The sequence below is a fragment of the Macrosteles quadrilineatus genome, unplaced genomic scaffold (assembly GCF_028750875.1).
Source record: "Macrosteles quadrilineatus isolate MER2022 unplaced genomic scaffold, UCM_ALF_1.0 Scaffold_4__1_contigs__length_99947679, whole genome shotgun sequence".
In the NCBI taxonomy this organism is placed as follows: domain Eukaryota; kingdom Metazoa; phylum Arthropoda; class Insecta; order Hemiptera; family Cicadellidae; genus Macrosteles; species Macrosteles quadrilineatus.
In genome coordinates this window covers 2,450,577-2,473,112 of record NW_026542597.1, presented here as the reverse complement: position 1 = coordinate 2,473,112, position 22,536 = coordinate 2,450,577, and the positions used below count along the sequence as shown (strand labels likewise).

The window sequence follows — 22,536 nt, the reverse complement described above, 5'->3', positions numbered from 1 at the left end:
TTTATTGAGTCGAACATTAGGACCACATGGTCCTTTCTTACAGTTACCCTCTTGTGAGTATGGGAACACAAACAGTCATTGTTACTCATTTAACTTTAAAAACCTAGTTATTTAACTTAATAGGGTTTACACAAACAAATATGAGTTTTTCCTCATGACTTCTTTATTACAATTCTTTACACTATTTACATGTATTGCCCATGGCCACAATCCAAAATTATTTTTGTATTAATGAAGGTGTCTTAGAAGGCCCTGTTGTGTTCAACTTCTTCAGAGGATCTGACACTAATTCTATATTCAAACCTTGACAAATTTTTTGTATTTCCAAACACAATTGGAAAAAGACAGGATCTTCATTACTTTCATCTACTATGAGAGTCTTCAACTTGTTAAAACGATACAAAGCATACAGGCCGCGGTGCGTGACTCCAGTAAAGCTAATATCTAGGTACTCAAGATTATTTCTGTGTTCTCCAGAAACTCTATCAAGACACCAGTCATCAAAGTGGGCACAGTTAGCAAAGCTGAGCCATTTCAGCGATGATAGGTTTTCAATATTTTTCAACCCTTCATAGATAATACGTGTGTTTGAAAAATCAATTGCCTCCAAAACGTAGTTAGGATCATATGCATTTGGCAAATAGTCATCATAATCTTTTTGTGTCTTCTTGTCGTCTTTAATCCAATATTCATGACCAACAAACTTGACGGCACCACCACGGTAAACTGTAAAATGTGCAGCGCCCAAGTCGCATCCCAGTATCATCAACCTTTCTTCATTAAACTGTTGATCATATACCAGCTGTTCTCTTTTTTCTTTTTTCCACCATGTTTTTAGATCAAAGTATTTAAAATTCTCAGGATGTATTTTTGTTATGGATGCTGCAAAGTAATTGGTAGCAAATGCGCCAAAATTGGTCTTGAAAAAGCCCTTTCTTTGAATGAATGGAAGTCTCCATTTACTTTTGAATCCTTCGATTCCTTCGTCATATGTATACCCACTTAAAGGCTTTGTTTCTACTAACCTTATATCCTCAAACTTATCTTTAGGATCAGATTTGTCAGAGAATCTCAATGCCAATATTCTGTTCCATGCTTGGCTAGGTACACCAACTTCATCTGAAAAACAAAAATAAAGTCTATTACATACATGCCTTTTTCATATATTTACAATTTTTTCTATAACAATACCGCAACGCAAAAATATAAATATGTATAGATATTCTTCTATGGGACTCAAGACATTGCACCTACAGAATTCTTAATTAAATAGAATCCAATATCTGATGTGATAACAAAGCAATTGCTCACCAAAGGACAGAAAGGATTAAACTAACAAAACAAAGGGGTTTTAAGTTTTTTACTGATTTTAAACAAATTAAAAATCAAAGAAAAAGAGATATTTTTGGCAAGCTACAAAAGTATATAGGCCTATATACCTACTGTAGTAGGTTTTAAGGTTGTTTCTTTTCTAAAATTCAATAAGTATATTATGTTGTTGTCTAGAATCAAGTAAGAGACTGTGCTGGACTTGAAATTATCATTTATTGAGTTGTTACTTTTAAAGCTGCAAAACTTTTAAACTACTTTTGTTTGCAACTTTTAAAGTATTACAACAATTTTGAATCCTTTATTTATATTGTTTTATCGTCATTGGCTTTTTTTAATGTTTTGTAAAACATTTTGATAGGCCTATTGCTTTTTTAAGGGATCAGTTCAAACCCTGGTCTTCCAATCCTCAATGAAAGGCTAAATTTCCGGTTCCACTTTATTTTCGATACCATTTTGCATTCAATAAAAGCTTACTTTAGACCAGGGTTGCAGCCTTTGATTAGGGAAAGTCACGACAGCCCCCCCCCCCCCTCTTCACCACAACGGATAAACACAGATATGCAAAATCTTATACCCATTGAAATTTGAAATAATGCAAATAAACATGCCGTCTTATTATTTCTGTTTGCCTTGATTCTACCAATTATATGGAACAGTTTGTTACAATCCTGAAAGCCATAACCAAATCATATAACGAATGAATGCAAAACAATCGCAATTTATTTAATATAGATGAAGTTAGAGGGTAAAATAAATCCACGGAACTGTGTTGTATGAGAAGAAACCAGTTAATAATCTATACAGAATTGCTGGAAAAACTACAGTATTGACTTAATCTAGTTGTGTTCTTTGGCTATCATAGAAATTTAAACCTAGACCACTCATGAAGAGAGAACATAGTATTCGGAAGCGTTTGTGGAATTTAAATACCCCTGCCGCAGGAAACCTACAGACTAAGCAAAATTCCATTTGATTTTCAATTAAATCCATTTCAATAACACTACGATTAACGAGTACCTAGGTTTGCTGCTATAGGGAGGGTAATAAAGTGTGTTTTTAATAAAATATTAATAGCTCAGTATAAAACAAAAAACTAATTCCAAATTTGATCAAAATATATCCATAAACATGCAAACTATCAGTTTACTTATTCTCCATCAGAATAAATGGGAATTTTAAATTGATTTTTTTTTTAATTTTACCCGTAACCAATAACTGTACAAAAACACTTCAGGATACTTAATTATTATTTTTTTTTTAATTATTTAAAAATTGTTTTGAGAGTAACTGGGAAATTTTATGTTTTGAGGGTCAAAAATGAGAAAAATCCATTTTTACCCCATAAATCCCTGTTCCCATGGTCCGAGCATGCTGGTTTTGTTAGAATAAATGTAGGTTTACACGTTTGTATTTATTTCGTTATGTATTTATAGACTTTCTGATGACCTCTTCAGAGTGAATTTATGTTCTTTTATCGCCTTAGAAAGATGACCCCATTACGGGTTGAAACCGGTCGCCACTCATCGGTGACGTTGATCACACTGACGGATTAAAGATATTTTAACCTCTAGCATTGATTTGATAGATATGTATTTGATGGTAGAATGCTTGAATCACAATCGGGGCAACTTTTCTTCCGTAACATTATGGAATAGGCCTACCCATTTATGTGCAACAGTAAGTCAATAGAACTGACACCAGGTTAGGGTTGCCATATGGTAAATTGTAAAAAAGAGGATATTTTAGCTGGCGGCCCCCACTACAGTAAATAGGCCTAAAAATGTACGGGCTAGCAAAATTGTATACCTACATAGCACAAATAAATATTATAACAGAAACGGTATGGGTCATACACATAAAAAAATTATGTCACTGGCCTGAAAGTAAACACGTTTTTATTAATACTTAAATGGAACTGTCAAACGTCCAAACCAGTTGTTACGGCTATTAGTCATAAACATTTATATAAAATACTTACTAATATTAGTCTACGTCTATTGAGATTCGGGCCAGTGACGTCATTTATTTACGTTAATTATTAATCCATACCGTTTCTGTTCAATATTCGTGCTACAATGTCAATATTATATAGTACGCTAAAGCGTAAAATTTGCATCTTGCTTGTCACATCTCACTAAAAATAAAGAATAGCGTTAAGCAAAACGCTCTCTGTCTGCTAGACTCGGTTTGGCTCTGGTAGTGAACACGGATACGTTCGGACTTCGGAGTTCGAACTGGCCGGCAGACGCGAATTAAAGGACTAAAAATATGTTAATAGAGAGTACAAGAGTTGCATTTTTCAGTAATTGCATAGACTAACAATATTTGAGAACACAAACATTTTATTTATTCCAAAAGTGCCGTGTTATACAACGTATTTTGATTGACAGTAAAAAAAGAAGAGATATCCCACTTTTTGCAGAAATCCCCCGGAGCTAAATTTTGAACGTCAAAATCCTGTAATCTCCGGAGAAATCCGGGGATATGGCAACCCTTCACCAGGTAAAATAGGTTTGATCACACTAAACTCATCAAACAGTTCATCTACAAATATTTTTGTCAACTCCCATGGTTGTGGCAACCTTGGCCACTTCCTTTACAATAGACTCACATTTTGCTAATTTCTTTAGCAATATTGGAATCAGTAAAAAGTTGAGTTAAAAGTTTATTGCTAAAATCAATTGAGTTGTACGAAATATTGTAGATAATTCAGCAATAATATTTCCAAACAAGAGTAGAAAGTGAGTCATTAAATGTTGTACGTTATGTTGTGATGCGACATTCATGAAAACGTTATTTGTCACATCACAACATAACGTTCAGTCTGCTCCCTGCCATGTCCACGGCAGTGCGTGTAATTGATAGGCCTATCGTTTTCGTTTTTATGTTTTGTAAAATGTGTGTTTTATTTATTTATTCTGACGACACATCAAGTGGATCCTTTTGTTTGCCTGACGATGGCAGAGATCAGTAAATAACTGCCGAAACATATGTAGCAACTTTGACACTACATGTTAAGGATAATCTTAGTCAACTTCAACAAACTGTTCTCTGTTGTCTAAATACGAAGAAAACCATCTTATCTCTTAGCTCACTTACTTAAATCTAAGTACTAAATACGGTTTGTTGCTGTCACTTTTTAAATTAATTATAAAGCTGTTATCATTGCTAACCTAAAATGATGATGATAGGCATTTAATTTGATAATATATCACAGGTTCTCTGCGGAACTGTACCCGTACTAAGGAATATTAAAGAGAGAGAACTTAAAATCTATATAAAATATACGGTACTTACTATTTCTATATCTCAGAGAACGGAGGCCCAGTTGCCAAGACATAACTTAACCTTCTTTAGATTTATTATTTAAATTCATAGGCCTAACATCATAGAATGAATTTTTCCCAAAATTATGGCTTTCTGTGGATAAAAGATAATAGGTCTAACTTAATAGGCTACAAACAAAGTCTTACACTGGTACTATCAGCATTATTATTTTGTAGTTCGTTTAGGTATTAGGTTAGGTGTCGTCTCGTCTCGTCCGTGGTCCGTCGTCTTCTACCTCCTCCCTCGTTCTGTTCTGTCTGTTCTGTTGATCTGTTCTTCTGTTCTCTCTTCTCTCTCTGCTTGTGCTGTTGTTTGTTTGTTGTTTTTGTTTTTTGTTTTGATTGGTGGATGGCTGTTTTGTTGTTGTTATGAACTGAAACGAAACCCCCGTAGGGTTCTTGCAAGGCTCGCGGGACGCTCCGTGACCCACAATAAAATTCTTTTGATTAGTAAACCAACCTTCATTAGTTTTTTCATGATCAGCAAGTTTGGTTGGTTAGGTTATGGGTTATGATAGTTTAATTTTATAATTTTTCTTAATTTTATAACTAAGTATCAAGTATGACTTCATGGATCTACGAACCATCAATATGACGTCTCGGTTGGCTCCTGTTAGCCTGTCTGGAACGCAACCCAGCCAGCAAGGGGGTCTAGTTGACATTGTTGACAAGTTGAGTTAGGACTGAGACTGAGGTTGAGCTTTGGCTTCCGTTGGTTGAGTTGAGTTGAGTTGAGGTTGAGCTCGAGCTGACGCCGAAGTCGCCGAGCGCCGAACCGAGACGAGACGAAAGACGAGAGAGACGCGGAAACGACGACGCAAGTGTCTTTGGTGCCACAGGGTTCGTAAAATCAATCTATTTTAAATCATTTGAGGTACAAAAAGCTATACATTGCCTGGATATTTAAAAACTGGAATAGTCCTTTATAGAAACTGCTCCTGATTGGTATTTAGAAAATCCGATGTTATGAGAGAGGTTATGTCCGTCTCTGTAATCTGAATTCTGAAGACTGTTGGAAGACGTTAAGGTTATTTTATAGTTACTGTACTTAGTGACACTTTTTATGGTGTTTGTTTGTTCCGTGTCGGCCTAAATTGTTCTAACAATCATTATTATTATTTTCAAATTTAAGTTTAAAGCCTAGGCCTAAGTTAGGCCTATTAACACGTTCGCTGCTGAGCACTAGATGCCGGGACGGCGCCAGTTGCTGAACTAACGCTCGGCCGCTGCGTGACATTGCCACCGATACACTGAATTACAATAAAAACAACAGTAGTTATACTGGATGGCAATGTTCTGCAATACAACTGGCTTTGGATATAGTACTAAGTGATTCTGATAGATAGCAGCACTACCCAGGTTACAGTCGTTAAAGTAGTATCGCTATCTAGCAGGAAAGAGGTAAAACAAAGCCCTGTTCCAAACGACCCTGGTGGTGATTTGGAAAAACTATATTTTTTATTGTCAGAAAAGTACGTCCCCACGAGCTGCAAAGAAATATAGAACGCTTGTGACGTGCTGGCTTATCCATAGCAACGTTAAACAACAATGAACGGTGACGTTCTGGAACGTTCTTAGCTCCTGGCGCCGTGGCCCGGCTGACGTTCCGGAACGTCCGTAGCAGCGAACGTGTTAAAAAAAGCACAACATATAGGCTACACATCTTAGGAACAGTTTCAAAAACACATTAGGCCTAAGTTAACTTACTGTGCTTCTCAAGTCTTTCATTTGTAAAATGTGTAAATATAATGTGTAAAACCCAATGTTACCAACACTGACATAAGTTTATGGCTCCATACACATTTTTACAGGGAAAGAACTGTAGTAATTTGTGGAGGTTAGAAAGATGATGTTTGGATGGGTTGAGTAGCAGGCTGGGTAACTTAGGCCCGAATTCACAAAACACTTAAACGGCTGTTAAGCTCTATCTGCAGTTAGGCCCTAACTCTTAACTGACGAAATCGGATTTGACCACTCGCTGTTAGCCCTCCGAGTGTCATGCGTCGCTGCAGCGACGTGTAACGCACTTTGTATAGTGTCGTGCGTCGCTGCAGCGACTCGCGAACACTGTTTACGGCGAAGGCTCTATGACTAACTGAATCGGACTGTACTGGATTGAGTTAGGTATCGTTCTGTCCGTAATATTCTAAGCTTTCTCCAGAGGTCTGTCTCTAAGCACTATTCATTTTAGTTCCGAAAATATTGTAGCAGACAGCTGACTGAGCTGACGTGCGTGTATTTGTAAACAGCTAGGTTACCCTCGGACCGATGACTGATGTGTTTTATTACGTTTATCATTGTTTTAGTGTTAAAAATCAAAAGTAGTGATATACGTGGTGCATTATAAGAAGATTTAAGTGGTTTTGAAGTGCTGGTTGATGATCCTGAAGAAGTAGGTAGTGATATTGATGTAAATTATCAGCCAGATTCCTAGCTATGGTTGGGCTATGCATTCTTAGCTAAACGCTATGTACTGAAATCTGTTTTTTGCCCATAACTTTTTTATTTGCAAATCTACTTCCTTATATTATTATAGATTTGTAATCCTCATAAAATTTAGAACAAAGTGGCTATTTTCAAATATTTATAGGCCTATAATTTATACAATTTCATTGAGCGCAAACTTATTTTTTTTTGAAAATTTTCGAAATTAGGCCTATACATTTTTTTACCTAAAAATTTTTTTTTTTTTAAATCTTCCTTATGTTTTATATATAATATTGAAGCCAAAGATTTTCCAAACAAAATGGTATATAGAACAGTATAATTAACATTGTTTTTAAGCTTCTCAGATCAGTTTTAATAAAACCTTGCAAATGAGCAAAAAATAGGCTGACATTAAGGCCAAAACACGTGACACTCGGAGGGTTAGAGCTAGTTGAGACTTACTCGTTAGATAACTAAGTTACTTAAGTTAACTGTCAAATTTTGACCGGTTAACTTCTTTAATCTTTCGTTAAGTAAATATCAGCTGTTTTTATGTTTATATCGATAGGCCAAATGCTAAGTAGGCTAGAAGAACATAAGTTAGGCCTACTATACGAATTAGCTTTTGAAAGTGATAGTGATGAAGAGTAGTGTCGTTCACTGAACTAACTTAGGGGGATAAGAGAAAGGGTTAAGATAATTATTTTAATAATTAAGACAAAAACTAGTGGCTTGTAGGGAAAAACTCAAATGTAAAACAAATTATTGTAATAGCCTATTTGAACAAAATTTAGAATACAATTATTTATGTGTGATGATCCCAGTACAACATATCTTTTGTGTAAAAAACAATTTGTTGTTTGTTTTTTTTTATTTTAAATAAAAAAATTTTAATGACTCCAGAGGTTTAACCCTGTAAGGCAGCAAACATGTTTGTGAATAAATATTGGTTTACTAAGGTTGCTTTGGTCTTTTGGTTACGGTATTGATAAAAAGGCTTACCAGATTGAATGAAATATTGGAAATTGTCTTCGTCAAATATGAGAAGGCAAATAAAGGTGTGTTGAGATAAGCTTTAGTATTTGGTCAAAACCGCTAAATTAGCACCCCGGCCCAGTTATTATTTCTAAGTTAATACTCCTTTTGTAAAGGGTTAGCAAAATTAGTGTAAAATAAAGGCATCCTATTGACCAAACTAAACCCTAGATTTGTTTCTGATCAACATTAAAAAACTACTATTAGCCTAGTGTAAGTTTATGTGGTGGTATTCCTCCTAAAGGTGCGATTGACTTTACATATTCTATCAAAAAAGGGCCTAAATGAACGCCTGATTACTAACTGTTTTGCGACTGGTTATGTTTCCATTACCCAGTTATTGAAACGAATCACGAAATTAGCCTACTTTTCATCAGCATCTTCGTCATGCATATTTTTGGTTAGTTTTAAGAAACGGAAAATAATTCTAGGTTTTACTGTTACATATGGATGCTTCCTTTACTACTGTGCTTGCTATGCTATATTATTTGAACCTTTTTGCTTGGAGCAACAGGCAGTAGGCTACCTGGTAAAAATTTCCTCCAAACAATGTTGTTTTTACGCCCATTGGAACGTTATTTCATGTTAAGAAGAAAAAATTTCATTTTTTTTAGCCATTCATTCCTTTAATTTGAGCTCTATCCTATGATTCTATTACTTATCATACGCTTAACAAATTTACTTTAAAATACACAAGTTTGCAAATTGCACAGTAAAACAATTGATTTCAACTTTCTAAGACGTAACTAAAAGTCTGAATTATTATAGGTAATGTAATCCCTTGTTTATATAGTATATAGCGTCTAGATACTCAGAGCAACAAGTCGGCTCACCGGAGCAAGACAAAATGAGAGCATTCTATTGGCTGAGGGATCACAATTACCGCAACGATACGGTTCGGAGCCATCGGCCTCGGTGGTCAAATGGATAGCGTGCCGGGCTGAGAATCTGATGGTACAAGGTTCGAATCCCATCGATGGCACAAACTTTTTGTCCAAGATTATTGCATTATCAACAAGTTTGGTTAGTTTTGTTAGGTTATGACAGTTTAATTTTATAATTTAAAAAATTATAAAATTGAATTTGAGGCATTTATAGTTTTATTTTATGAACAGAACTATTTTTTCGATTAGTAAACCTGCATTCAATTTTTTCATTATCAGCAAGTTTGGTTAGTTAGGTTAGTTTTATTTTATAATTAAAAAATTAATTTTATATTTTTTTGGTTTTATAATATTTTTTTTATTTCTAATTTTAAACTCTCATTTTGTTTGTATTAAAAAACTGCAGCTGAAATAAAAATTGTGCAGCCCCGACTGTTGCTCCGGTGAGCCGACTCGTTGCTCTGAGTATCTAGACGCTAGTGTATATAGTACATTGCAGAATTGACTGGCAAATAAGTAATCCTAATGTAATATTGATTACTGGCTTAATGATAAATCAAGATCAGCTGTAGAGAAGTAAACAAAAATCAGCAGTAGAAATGGCTTCTAATGCTATTCTTATGGAGAACATCCTACGATATATCTAAGTTTGTGTACAAATTTAGGGAATTTCACTACTTTTCCCGCCGTCACGGGATCGAGACCTTTAATTTGAGCCCTCTCCCGTCGTTCTACGACTTCCCAGTCGCCCACAATTTTGACGCAAAGAATCGGCTTACGTAATTAATATATAGACTAGTGGCTTGTAGGGACATAAGTCAAGTCCCTAAAAAGCTCAAATGGAAAAGAAATTATTGTAATATTTAAACGAACTTAGAATCAAATTATCTTTGTGTCAGGATAGATATCCAAGTACAACATATTATCTTTTGTGTAAAAAAAAAAAACAGTTTGTCTTTGGTTGCTTTTGTTGATGTTATTTTCAATAAAGAATTTGAATGATTCCAGAGGTTTAACTGCTAAAGGCAGCAAACATGTTTATGGAATAAATATTAGTTTATTAAGGTAGCTTTGGTTTTTTGGTTAATGTTGATAAAAAGGCTTCCCCGATTGAAATACAGGAAATTGTCTTCTTTAAATAGGAAAAGGCAAAAAATGGTGTGCTGAAATAAACTTAGTTCTTGGGTCAAAACCGCTAAATTAGCATTCCTACCCTACCCAGTTATTATTCCTAAGTCTATGCTCATTTTTTAAAGGTTTATCAAAATTAGTCTTAAGTAGAGGCATCCCGTTGACAGAACTTAACCCTAAATTTGTTTCTGATTAACAAAAAAAAAAACACTATTAGCCTAGTGTAAGTATATGTGGTGGTAATCCTCCTAAAGGTGCGATTGATTGACATATTCTACCAAAAAAGGGCCTAATCAACGTCTAATTAGGCCTACTAACTATTTTGCAACTGGTTAGGGTTCCATTACCCAGTTATCGAAACTAATCACGACATGAACATTTTGGTTAGTTTTAAGAAATGGAAATTACCTCTATGTTCTACTGTTATATATAGGTTCTCCCTTTTACTACCGTGCTATGGGAATTTCACTATTTTTCCCGCCGTCACGGGGTTAAGACCTTTAATTTGAGCCCTCTCCCGTCATTCTACGACTTCCCAGTCGCCCACAATTTTGCCACAAAGAATCGGCTTACGTAATTAATATATACATAGATAGATGATTTTATAAAAAAGTTAGGTAGGGCCTATGAATTATTAAAACGTTTTGCCTTTTTCTTTAGGTTATCCTACAAGGCTTTAGTGAAGGCGTATTTCTAGGTATGTGATCAGCGATCAAGTTGAACTTAGGTTATTACCTTATAATTATTATCAAAATTGACTTGAAATTTGTTGTTTCTAAACCATATCTCCGTTAAAGCAAGGTCAGCAGCTGCTGCCTCTCTGATTCCGTCCAAGCTCGCTCCTCCCCTAATCAGTGCTGTATTGTCTGCGTAAAGGAGAGCTTCCTCCCCACCACTGAAGTTGTTCATCATTACGAGAAAGAGCAGAGGGCCTAAAATAATATACTGAGTTAGATATACTGAGCCTATAACTCGCAACAGACACATTTCATAACATTAGGCCTACGCATGATGAAAAACTAAAAGTTCAATTAGTAGGCTACAGATGTAAGGCTGACTCAATATATAAAATTTTGAAATCTAATTCATTTGTCTTTTATTGTTTCAGATGGAAAGTAAACCATGATGTAAACAGCTTAAATGGAGTAAGCGTTTGAAAATCTGCACATGTGCAGTAGAATCCAATTGATAATATGACGTCCAATATACTGGAAGAAAATGATTTGGATTTTGATGCCAGTGTTTCCTCATTTAATAGTGATACTGAGAAAGTTGATAGCTCATTGATAAGGAGAATTTTATCTGAAATGAAAAGTGAATTCAACAGAGGAAATGACAATGATGATGCTGCTTCCGATACCGCTAGTGTGAGTAACTTGGACGTCAAAAAAGAAGGTCTTGAATCAGCAATGGCAGATCCATCGAGTGAAGTAGATAACGATCTTAGTGAAAATACTGATGAAGTCATGGAAGAATCTAAAAGAACACCTATTATCATAAACAAGACCATCTTTGATACAGAAGAAGAAGGAGATGAACAAAAACCTCGTTTAATTTTGACTTTGAGAACAAGTGAAGAAGATAGAGAACTTGGGAGACTGGGGAGGAGGAGCAATGTCTGTCATAGTACAAGTGACAGTTTGAATGCCAGCTACTCCGATGTGAGCGACACCTCTGAGGACAGGGGCACTAAGTGGGAGAGCATCAGTCGTAGATCACTGAGAAGTAGCTCAAGACTGACAGACAGAGAAAACGAGAGTTCAAATATGAAACGATCATCAAGACGCTTCTCCAAGGAACACTGCCGAGAATCGGTTTTGCAGAGTGCAATTGCTCGGAAAGAAAAATCATTCAGTTCTCTCGGTCAAACTGAAGAACGGACCACAAGAAGGGGGGCGAGATCTCCCCGACAGAGTCCTGGAGACACAAGGGTAAACAGACCTCTTACAAGGTCAAAATCTCCCAAAATGGGTGGTGCGTATGATATGGAGGGGCAAGGTGAGTTGTGTGATACAAATACATTGATGGCGATAAAAACGGAATCAGATTTCAACTTATCCTTAATGAAATCAGAGAATGAAGAAATGAGTGAAGATTCAAACGACACCGGTAATAATAACAGCGCCAGCACAAATAGCCAAAGTAGTGAACCGGCCGATTTAAAACCATCAAAGACTGATAAGCTGTATACTAAGACTGGTAAACGGCGAACTAAACATTTTAAAGGTCTCAGATACTCTCTCACTACTGGTGGAAGTGTTGCTCGCAAAAAAGCATTGTTAGCAAAAAGAGGCAGAAAAAAGAACCAAGAAGGAATGCACAGGCAAGAAAATTATAATAGAGAAGATAATGTAAAAACAGAAGAATCAAATCATAGTTTACTGCTGCAATCTGATGCAGCTGATGACAACAATATAACTGAGACCAATTTTGTAGCAGAACCTGTTCAAGATTCTGAAGAGTTAGTTCCTAAACAGGATGTGGATAGTACTTCTGATCCACTTATCAGTGAACCTGGTAAGTTATGCTATTAAATTAATATCACATTAGAGGACCCATGCTACTCCGCAGCGTTGAAATAAATATCATATCCGAGAAATAATCAAATTTATGATTTTTGATTGAGTAATTTAGTATCTTGAACATAACTGATTCAAACGATCAAAAGCTCAAATTAAAGCCTATAATTTACTGATTATTTAGAGTTCCAAGCATAAAAACGTAAACAATACTGGAGCTATTAATTTTTAATCATAGAAAAAACTTTATAAAAAATAATCTTTATATTGGTTTTTCACCTTGCGTTTGCTTGAAACGTGTCCGATTTTAATAACTATAATGACAGCCGGTATTTCATTTACACGGTATAAATAGGTCACTTTGTTTCACAATTTTCTTATACTATCAGTCGGAAATTAATACATTTCTCAAATTTAATGTTCAGGCCTATATATTTAACATGTACACTAACATGTAGGCCAAGCATTTAGTTTAGTTAAAAACAGGTATTTACCTTTGTCTATAGCTGAAACTGTTGTAACTTGAGTTACGGCCGTTTTAAATTTATTTCTCTTTGACATGCTAATATGAATAGAAAATTGTTTACAAATTTGTTGTACAGGGTGACACAAAGGAACCGGACGTTTTTTCCATTGTTGTCACACATGGTAGGAAGATTGAAGTTATGTCAATACCTTCAGTAAAGCTTGCCATTTTTGTTGAAACGGTTCAGTGGACCCTAGACTATTGCGTTTTTGCATACGATACTTTGGTCCGAAATGGTGAATCCGTCGTCAAATCTAGCGGGAATTGAGTCGATATTTTAATATTGAACGCCATGGAGAACGGTTCCAAGCCGAAATACGCTATTAAGATGGGTTTCAGGGTTCCGAACAACTGGAAATATATCAATAAAGAAAACACCAGGCCTTGTTAGAACTTCGAGAAAACCCGAAAACATAGCCAGAGTGAGAGCAGTATTGAATGAATGTTTCCTAACAAGGTGATTTCTCTCTTTGGTGACATACCATGGCCGCTAAGATCACCTGGCTTGTCCACTAGTGATTATATCCTTTGGAGGTTTCTTAAGGAGCGTGTTCATGCTCACAAACCACGCACTCTAGAGGATTTGAAGTTTGAAATTACAGAAAATATCAATGACATTGAACAAGACCTCCTGACACGAGTTTCAGATGATTTTCAGACCAGAATGAACATTTGTAGATAAGTATATGGCCACCATATGCATGACGTCATTTTCAAAAAATGATGGTTTTGTAACAAATGGCAAATGTTTACCTCACTATGTACAGCATTAAAACCATTTTATTCCTTTTAACTACTTTGTACTACTTGTTTAAAAAACGTCCGGTTCCTTTGTGTCACCCTGTATAACAAATAATTGTAATTCCAGTAACGGAAGGAAATGGTAACCCAGAGCTGCCAGAAGACATTGATCATACTGTCATTGCTAAACGCAAGTATCCCGAGGACAGTGATGACGGTAAGGGCAACTTTATGTTAATTTTTCCATCATCGCTAGAAATATTTAAACATTATTTTTCACCACACTAGGATGTCAATTGTTTTCAGAACCTCATTTGATGAAAAAAATTAATCTTTGGGTAAGCTGCAGATTTATTTTGACAAAGTAAATACAATCACTACTAACAACAACAACACACAAATAGGTTAACAAACTTCTACCTCAGATGGATGTTAACTTCATTGTACGCAATGAACTATGATTTAAGAAATCGATACATCCTATTATCAGGGTGCTTACAGCTCCCGGCTAACATAATCTCTCAGGAAAGTCTTTGGTATTTTAGTTGTGTCCCATGTGTGCCCAAAATGTTGATATAATAAACATTTGATTTATTTATTGTAAATAATCTTTCTTTTAGTCTTTTGTTACAAATTGTCTCGTATTTTCAGTATGATGGAAACTTAAACAGAGGACGTATTTATAGAGGACGTCAACTATTGCATTAGCAATACATTTTTGAAGTTAAACTCCGTAAACTAATATAATAAGCTTATTCTGATGTTGCTGTTTGTCTAGTAAATTTTGCATAGGTAGTAGTGTAATGTTTAATGTTGTAATGTAGTTTTATTATTGCTACGTCAGTTCACGCATGCTGTTACAACTATTATCACAATAGAGAAATAATATTCACCAAGTCCGATGTTTGTACTAAATTCATTAGAATCCAAAGAAGAAAAGCGCATGTGTGTGGATGCTCCGTCGCCAAGTCAAGGAGATGCAGATGCTGAACCTGATAAACCAGAGGCCACTGCCATCTCAATCGGGGTATGTTTCTCATATCTACAATTACAAGTGTTTACCTCATAAACTTACCTTTTTAGTAGGCTTGTTCAAAAATAATTCAGGCTATTTATTAAACTTAAAATATGTTGCTAATCCTCTACAGAAACTAGCTATTTTCTATGACAACTTGTATCAAAGAAATTGTAGTTTTCAATACCAGGAGCGAAAGTTGCCCTTTTTGGTACACAATCGTGTTTGGAAATACGATTAAGTACCAAAAAGACACTTAAGCTCCGTGTGATGAACAACTATTTTCACCATACTGTGGAAATAACCTTCTAATCGTTAAATAAATTATTTATTTAGTTATGTATTGTTGTATTGTTATAAAAATTATTTCATTATATTATTGTTAAAGTTGAGAAGTATTTAATGCATGTTATTTATTGTTATATATTTTATTTATTTAAGATAATTGTTTCAAGTTGTTTTTAAAGCAAGCTAGTCTTATATAGAAAGGTAGAGAATAAGTCAAAACAACAAATAGCAGATCTTGACTAGAAACAAGGAAAACCACAGTGTAATATGGAGAAGACTGACCAAGGGACAAAGTTCATTGTTATCTAGAACAAGTTTATCTCTATGAGCTGCAGACAAGCCAATTGTTCCTGGCTTTTGCAGCAAGCTTTGTTTATAAAATGTTGTAAAATTTTTGAGATTTTCCAAATAAAAAAAAAAAAATATTTGAGGTTATACAAAGTCGTCATCAATGTTTACCAGCGACCAATGGATGTTTAAATTTTTTTGTTTACAAACATAGCTTTAATTATCATGTGATTAGCATTGGGCGCGTTCTGGGAACACGTACCGGTGCACCGGTGCAGATTAACCGGTGACTTACTCACCGGTACCGCCCCCGGGCAAGAGTCTTGTTATCCCAGAACTGTTATTCACCGGTTTAAGGTACACATCGGATTATAATTTACACATTCACCTATTATTTACTTTATAATATTTAAACCAAACAAACTTGTTCTCACAGAATAAATTATTTGAAAATTATTCACTTAATACGTAGTGTAATATAACACCCTCGTAGAATAAATTATTCACTCATTACGCAACATAACCTATAAAACTGATGAACTATTAAATTATTCTATGGACCTGCCATCTTGCCGTAGCTGCATGCTGTCGTCGTTGTCCAAGAAACTGACCAATCAGAGGCCGCCGGTGTATTATGCACCGTACAATTTCTCCGGTGCATAAATCTTGCACCGGTGGAGGAAAAAGAGGAAATAGCTGTCTGCTAGGTTAACTCACCGGTCTCCTAGAACGACACATTTTTTGCACTGGTGCACCGGTACATGTTCCCAGAACGCGCTCACAGTTTTCATAATGCACTGAATAAAATTTGGAGGTTAGCAAACCGTATGTTTTTCTGTTCACTATTTGAAGTTAACTTAAAACGATGAATTTGGGGACTGTTTATAGAACTAAAAGATAAAAACATTGTTTCTCAAAGTCTAATGTCAGGTTGGAGGAAAAGGATCAGCTGATTTTTATTTGATCTAAATTAACTTTTCCTTTGCTCTCAATTAGGCTACTTATTTATATTCCTAATACGCACACTAGTGTTTCTTTACCTTTTATTTTTATATTTAAAATAGGCCTATGCTTATTTTACTGTTTAACATTGTTAATGTAAATAGAAATAGGCATAAGCCAGTTTTGCATTGGGGTGAAAATTTTGGTTCATTACTTGTTCAGAAAGTTATTTTCTGGCACTTGCTTCAATTATTCCTGTCTTCGGGTTCGCCTTGTACTTGAAACTCACTCTCACAAGCTCGTCTTTGTATCACACGTAAAATATGATGTTCTTGTGTTCGTCTTTGCTTTGCACATGAACTTGAGCGTGCACCGGAGAATGCCACTTTCAGTACTTGTAATGAAATAATATTTCAAAGTATATTATACTACTGTAATTAAATAACAATTTTCAAAGCTACACATTAATTAAGCTAATCAAAAATTCATTTCTGCGGTAAACATTTATTAGTTAGGTACTTTTTACTCTGGTAGGTTGGCACTGCTGGAATCTGCTTGTGTAACAAGAGGGACAACATGTTCGCCAAGGCCAATGGCTGGAGAACGGAACTCTACTGTCAGGCTGTAGACTCTCTGGACGGCCGACCCATCGGTTGTTGTAATACAGTGGACAAGGTGGGTCTATTTACATCACTGACTTTAAAATCAAATCAAAATCTCCAGCTATATTTAAATCCCATTGGATCCCATTTCCCATTGACCTTTTGTAAGAAAGCATCACTAATTGGTAGCTCAACGATAAATGACATCTGGGTTCAGAATCAATCTCGCTTTGGATAAAACCATAGATCCTTTAAATTTAAAGGCAATCACTGTAACCACTTACTAGGTACTACATCAATTGTTCAATTGTATTGATTGAGATAAAACACTCAGAGATATGATGTTAATAATGTTAATATACATTACCTAAAGAACAATACTTATGGCTTGTAGCATCTGGCAACCCAGCTTAGACGAGACCCTATACCCTCCTGGTTAGTGGCGGTGATCGCGTAATAAATGTCACAAAAACTATAATATGTAACATAAAACTGGTTGCTGATATATAACGACTAAGTAAATATGACGACTCTTCATATGTTTGCAGGACAATGCCCGTTTGCTGAGACCAAGTGCTCGTGTTCCATTTCTGTTGTTGTGTGATGTCCACTACAAACGTCTGCTGAGGCACAACTGCTGTCCTGGCTGCGGCATATTTTGTACACAGGTCAGCTACAAATACAAAACCACTGTTTGAAACACTGATCTGAATTTCATTTGTATGCAAAATTTAATGTAATATTATTCTTTGTTCTACGGCAGACTACAATGTGTAGTAAGATTTCAATTTTTAAAATAAATTTGAATTTATATTATAAGTAGATCATAGAATATTTTTACTTAGGCCATTTTCCAATCTGATTTGGCTTCAAAATGGAGAGAGTTATAGTGGTTTTAGGTTTTAGGGGTTTTTCGTGTTAGTAACAGGCTTAGTTGAATAGGGTAGAGTTAAACTGGCACAAGAAACACAAAACTTTATACTATATACACAAAACATTGGAATATTTTACTCTCACTGACTGCATTTACAACTACCTATCTGATCCAAACTGAAATTTCACACTTTGCACACCTCTAATGTTTTCATTATTTCCTGTTTCATACTAACTATTCCCTTTTAATTTTTATACAGGCCTAATTATTTGTGTTGCTTACATAATTTTTTAAGCTTTTGTTAGGGAACAGTCCAAACACTTGTTTTGTTACTATTGAACATCGGCTTAGTGTTGGTTTAGAAGCTGACTGACTGGTTGTTTGCAGGGTATGTTCATGCAGTGCTGGGCGTACCACCACTACCACAAGGACTGCCAGTTGGAGGAGGAAGGCAAGGAGGCTTGTCCACACTGTGGCAGTGAGGACGCTAGAGAAGTCATCATCGGCCTCGGCGCTCACAAGTATCCGGTGTTCATGCCTCAGCAGAAACCAAACAAGAACACGTACGTAAATTCACTAGATACAATACAACACTATAGAGAAATGCCAAATAATTTCTCAAAGAGTTCAGCCTGCTTACTTGAGAAAACTGAGTCCAACGGCTGATACAGCTCACCCTCACACAACTGGGCCTTTATCAGATAACCTAAAAGGTTTTTTAAAATGGGCGTGTAAAGTTAAAGTAAAACTATAAAAACAGGTAAAATTCAGAATAAATTAATGTTTTATTCATATTATATGGACTTAGCTGTGTATATCAATGCAAGGTTTGCAATGTTTTCTTATAAAATATACTGTAGGCCTACTCAAGAAGCAATAACTGTATTCAAAGTGATCTTATATTGCCTACCTGTCTGCTGTAGGCTACTAATTAGTCGTAGGCCCTAGAGCATGATGACAATTAGTTCTTCTATATGTCAATATTGCACATTTTGTTCTTAAAATTAGAAACATTTTTTTAGAGAAAGTGCAAACAAAGCTTAATTTTAACCACGCTGATTATAACTCTAAATGCACGCTCATATAATTTAAATAAAATATTTAATCATGTAAGTATTTAATAACATTCAAAAATGTATTTTAAAGAATCAGTGAGTTTGCTGTATGATTCATAAAAAAACTATACCTACACAGACACAATTTTACTTACTGTGATGTCTCTCTCTATTCATACTTCATAGCCTAACATGTAGTTAATTTGTAACCGTGTAAAAAAACAAATTTCAAATTCACAGTTTAACATCTTCACAGTACCAAGTCTTGTTTATAAAACCAATTTAGAAGTACTCGTCCAAACTGCTACTAGATATGTATATTGCAGGCCGAGCGCAAAGATGACGTTTACGTACAGTTCGCAAGTGGAAGAAGAAGACAAGCAACTGACCCAGTTGGAGGAGGTTTTGTCTAAGATCCCTCTGGTTCCGTCGTCATCACTGGTGTTGCCCTCTGGTCTACAGATCACTTCGCAGGGGCTGCCCACACTGGACAAGGACAAGTTAGAGACGTTGTTGCATGCTGTGTGCGATATTGACATTCTTAGCTTGCCCAGGTCTGCTTATAGTTACACCTATGTTTTGTTTATTTTTGCACCACATTCGTCATGAAATGCTCACTTTCACCAATTGTAAGAAAATTTTCCAGTTGTATTGGTTAATAATATTTTATGGGGTTTATTTCAAAGGAAACCAAGTGGCTAAGGACAATAGTGCACTAGCCCGACCATGGCGAATAGGGCCGCTTTAGTAAATGGGCCCCCCCAGGGGCACAAGAGGTTTTAGGTTTGTTGTGGGCCCAAGGAAGAGAACAATATCTCCCAATGAAGAGTGGACAAATTATCTTTTATGCCCATAGTGCATCACTTGCAAATCACTGGCCAGATGATGACGACCTGTTGCATACGACCAGTTTTACAATAGACTTAAGTGGAATTTCACTAGGCAAAATGCTGTCCCCAATGGTCGGAAGACCAGATTCTTTGTAGATTGGTCTTGACTGGGCCTGACTCATCTGCTGCTTCAGTAAAACAATTCAACACGTAATGTCGCGTTGCACACTTCCAGTGACTTAATTCGGAGCCAATTAATTCTGAGTTATCAAGCAAATATTGTACACTGATTTGTCCTCACAGTATAGTGATTACTTTTGTACATTTTGACACTGAAAGTTTTACTATGGCTAGCTATAGAATCTTCATACTGTCAAAATACCTTTTAAAATGTTTCAAACTACCTTTTTGTAGGCCTGACAGCCATAATTACATTCTCTTACGCTTACTGTGTCTATGATACAAATGTACTACAACAGCTCAGCTTGGTCTTAAAAATCAGTCTTGATGGTATAAATTTGTTGTCTTATTCATGGTTGTGTCATGCCTTGGCCAAATGGTGTACTGCAACTATCAGTTTAGGTTTTTTCTTGGTCGTGGTTATGTTGTGCTGTTGTGCCTTTGCCTGGAGGGTTTTATTTGTAAAGTGGGGGTCATCTAGCTCACCTGAGAAATTAGAGCGCAGGAACTAACGGATAGTCTATAATTTAAACATATAACACACACACTACTTAAAAAATTCTAAAAACAGGTTTTATGAAATGAAATAAATAAAAAACTATAAATTGAATAAACAAACTCAAATTGGGTTTGGTTGTTATTATTTAAATTCAGGAATGAATGTTCAAAAAGTGTTTTCTTTGAAAGTAAATTCTTTGTAACCGACTCAAAAGAACTTAGGGTAATACATTTAAAAATTAATTATTTGTCTAAAGATTCTTTATTTATTACTGGGGCACATACAGAAAGTGATGCAAGAATGTCATGTTGTTTATTTAGTATAGAGGCTGTGTATAATTTAACTTTGCTTTCAATGTTTACAATAGGTTTAAGTCTTGTTATCTAAAATGGTATAGCTGTACATAATTTAAACACAAAGAAAAAAAAAATACCAAAAAATACCAATGAAAGCATGAAAATGTTGAATGATCATTACTTTAAAATACTGATAAAAAAGCGTCTCTTTAAAATGCACTTTAGAAGTTTCCAGTTAAAAAATAACATCTTAAATTTTGTTTAATATTCCTATGTTGATTAACTTATATTTTTCAGGAACAATGTGCTTTAGATGAGTGTTTTTGTAAGAACAATTGGTGTATGTTTTACTGTATACAAGTGGCATTATTATTCAATGCTTGTGTGAGATGTAGTGGTAGTAGTGGATGTTTTTGTATGTCTTTGATATTACTTTAGGACCCTAGAAGTTGATAATACCATTTACAATGCAACGTTTGATGTTTTAATTTAAGTATTTGTCATGTGGCTGATTAAGGAGATATTTTTTAAAGGGACAGAGTTAGGCCCACTGACCTTATAAAATTAAGGCTACGGTCAAACTTGGTGGCTTGGTCTCTGCGACAAAGAATACGGCCTCGGGTACGATACGAGCGGCAACCTGAGTGGCACGTCAAGCGCCAGCGGTGGTGGCTACGATACAAGCGGCACTTTTATAACGCTCTTCAAATTTCCCCAGTTTTATGAGTCAGTTAAGCCGAAAATTGTTTGCCTTTAAAGAAAAACTTAGTTTTTAGAAAAACCTTAACCCTAACTTTGTCCCATACTTTTCTAGTGACTGAAGTGTTTTAAAACCTCCGTGCTGGTCATTCCACAAACATTCCCTGGACTGCACCTCACTTATCGACCCGTATCGCATGTTTGCTGCTGTTTCCCTGTTATTTTAGGCCAAACTGAAGTATGACTCACCTGAGCGGTGAGCGGCGTTTTCGCAAAAATTGGTTTTGACTTTAAGCCATGAGCGGCACTGAGCGGTGCCACTTAACACCGCTCGCTGCTCAAATATATTGTGGCCACCCTCAACAAATTTACACGCAACTAAATGAGGCCCGATGTCAGAGCGGCGCCGCTCACCGCTCGTATTGTACCCGGGGCCTAAAAGTGTGTATGAAATTAAATGAGGACTGCCACACTAAGCAACCCACCCGCAACCAACGGTGGCAGAAAAACAAATGATTCAGGAACCCACAATTAAAGAGAAAATATTTACTTGAAAAGAGTAATTCTCATATACAAGACCAAACGGACATACTATGAGATTCCCTTATCAAAATTTACTTAATGTATGATATAATTATTGTGTATAGCAGTAATTTTGAGCATTACTTTCTTGGAACTGGTGGATCTAGTCCAGACAAAAGTTTAATAAATCAAGTGGTTTGGACACTGAATGTATTTCATATGTATTATAAAATATAGTTTTGACTACATGAACAATCAATTTTGTGGCTATATTTCGCCTGGGGAGAGTAATGCGGTTGGTATTGTTTTGAGGCACTGCCTCACATTCCTGACATTACGCACTTAGACACATCCTATTATATTCGTAGAACGGAATGTAAGAGATGACTCTTATATTTTTTGAAAATAGCCATGAGTTTGATAAGCATAGTTGCAAAAACAATTAATTTTTCTTTATGAAATAAAACATCTTTTCCTAATAGGAGAGAACAAACAACGCAACCAATGGCGGGTTAGTGCCAGAAA

General features: G+C 35.6%; 2 protein-coding genes across 4 annotated transcripts in view; one reads left to right on the top strand and one right to left on the bottom strand.

The window, feature by feature from the left end:
• Positions 1-153: 153 nt before the first annotated feature.
• On the bottom strand, positions 154-4,912 carry LOC128992235 (uncharacterized). Its single transcript, XM_054415706.1, has 2 exons — positions 4,630-4,912; positions 154-1,119 (listed from the first exon to the last, which is right to left on the bottom strand). Exons 1-2 carry the CDS (start codon positions 4,670-4,672, stop codon positions 218-220), a joined length of 945 nt encoding a protein of 314 aa, XP_054271681.1. The 5' UTR covers positions 4,673-4,912; the 3' UTR covers positions 154-217.
• Positions 4,913-5,439: 527 nt separating this feature from the next.
• Positions 5,440-22,536, top strand: part of LOC128991607 (histone-lysine N-methyltransferase EHMT2-like) — a 32,023-nt gene continuing 14,926 nt past the window's right edge. Inside the window, exons 1-8 of one of the 3 annotated variants that reach the window (XM_054414630.1) lie at positions 5,440-5,498; positions 11,244-12,652; positions 14,049-14,138; positions 14,845-14,948; positions 16,989-17,129; positions 17,605-17,724; positions 18,318-18,493; positions 19,312-19,539. In XM_054414630.1, the coding sequence (XP_054270605.1) occupies positions 11,329-12,652; positions 14,049-14,138; positions 14,845-14,948; positions 16,989-17,129; positions 17,605-17,724; positions 18,318-18,493; positions 19,312-19,539 (2,183 nt within the window). In that variant the 5' untranslated portion in view covers positions 5,440-5,498; positions 11,244-11,328. Of the gene's footprint in view, positions 5,686-11,243; positions 12,653-14,048; positions 14,139-14,844; positions 14,949-16,988; positions 17,130-17,604; positions 17,725-18,317; positions 18,494-19,311; positions 19,540-22,536 lie in introns of all 3 variants that reach the window. The other 2 variants (XM_054414631.1, XM_054414629.1) reach the window with 2 other exon arrangements.

What these genes read in the sequence shown, in the direction of transcription:
- LOC128992235 (XM_054415706.1), bottom strand. Translation starts at nt 4,672, where the DNA reads ATGTCTTGGCAACTGGGCCTCCGTTCTCTGAGATATAGAAATA. An exon ending in TTCTCTGAGATATAGAAATA is followed by an intron (nt 1,120 to 4,629) that starts GTAAGTACCGTA and finishes TTTGTTTTTCAG; the next exon opens with ATGAAGTTGGTGTACCTAGC.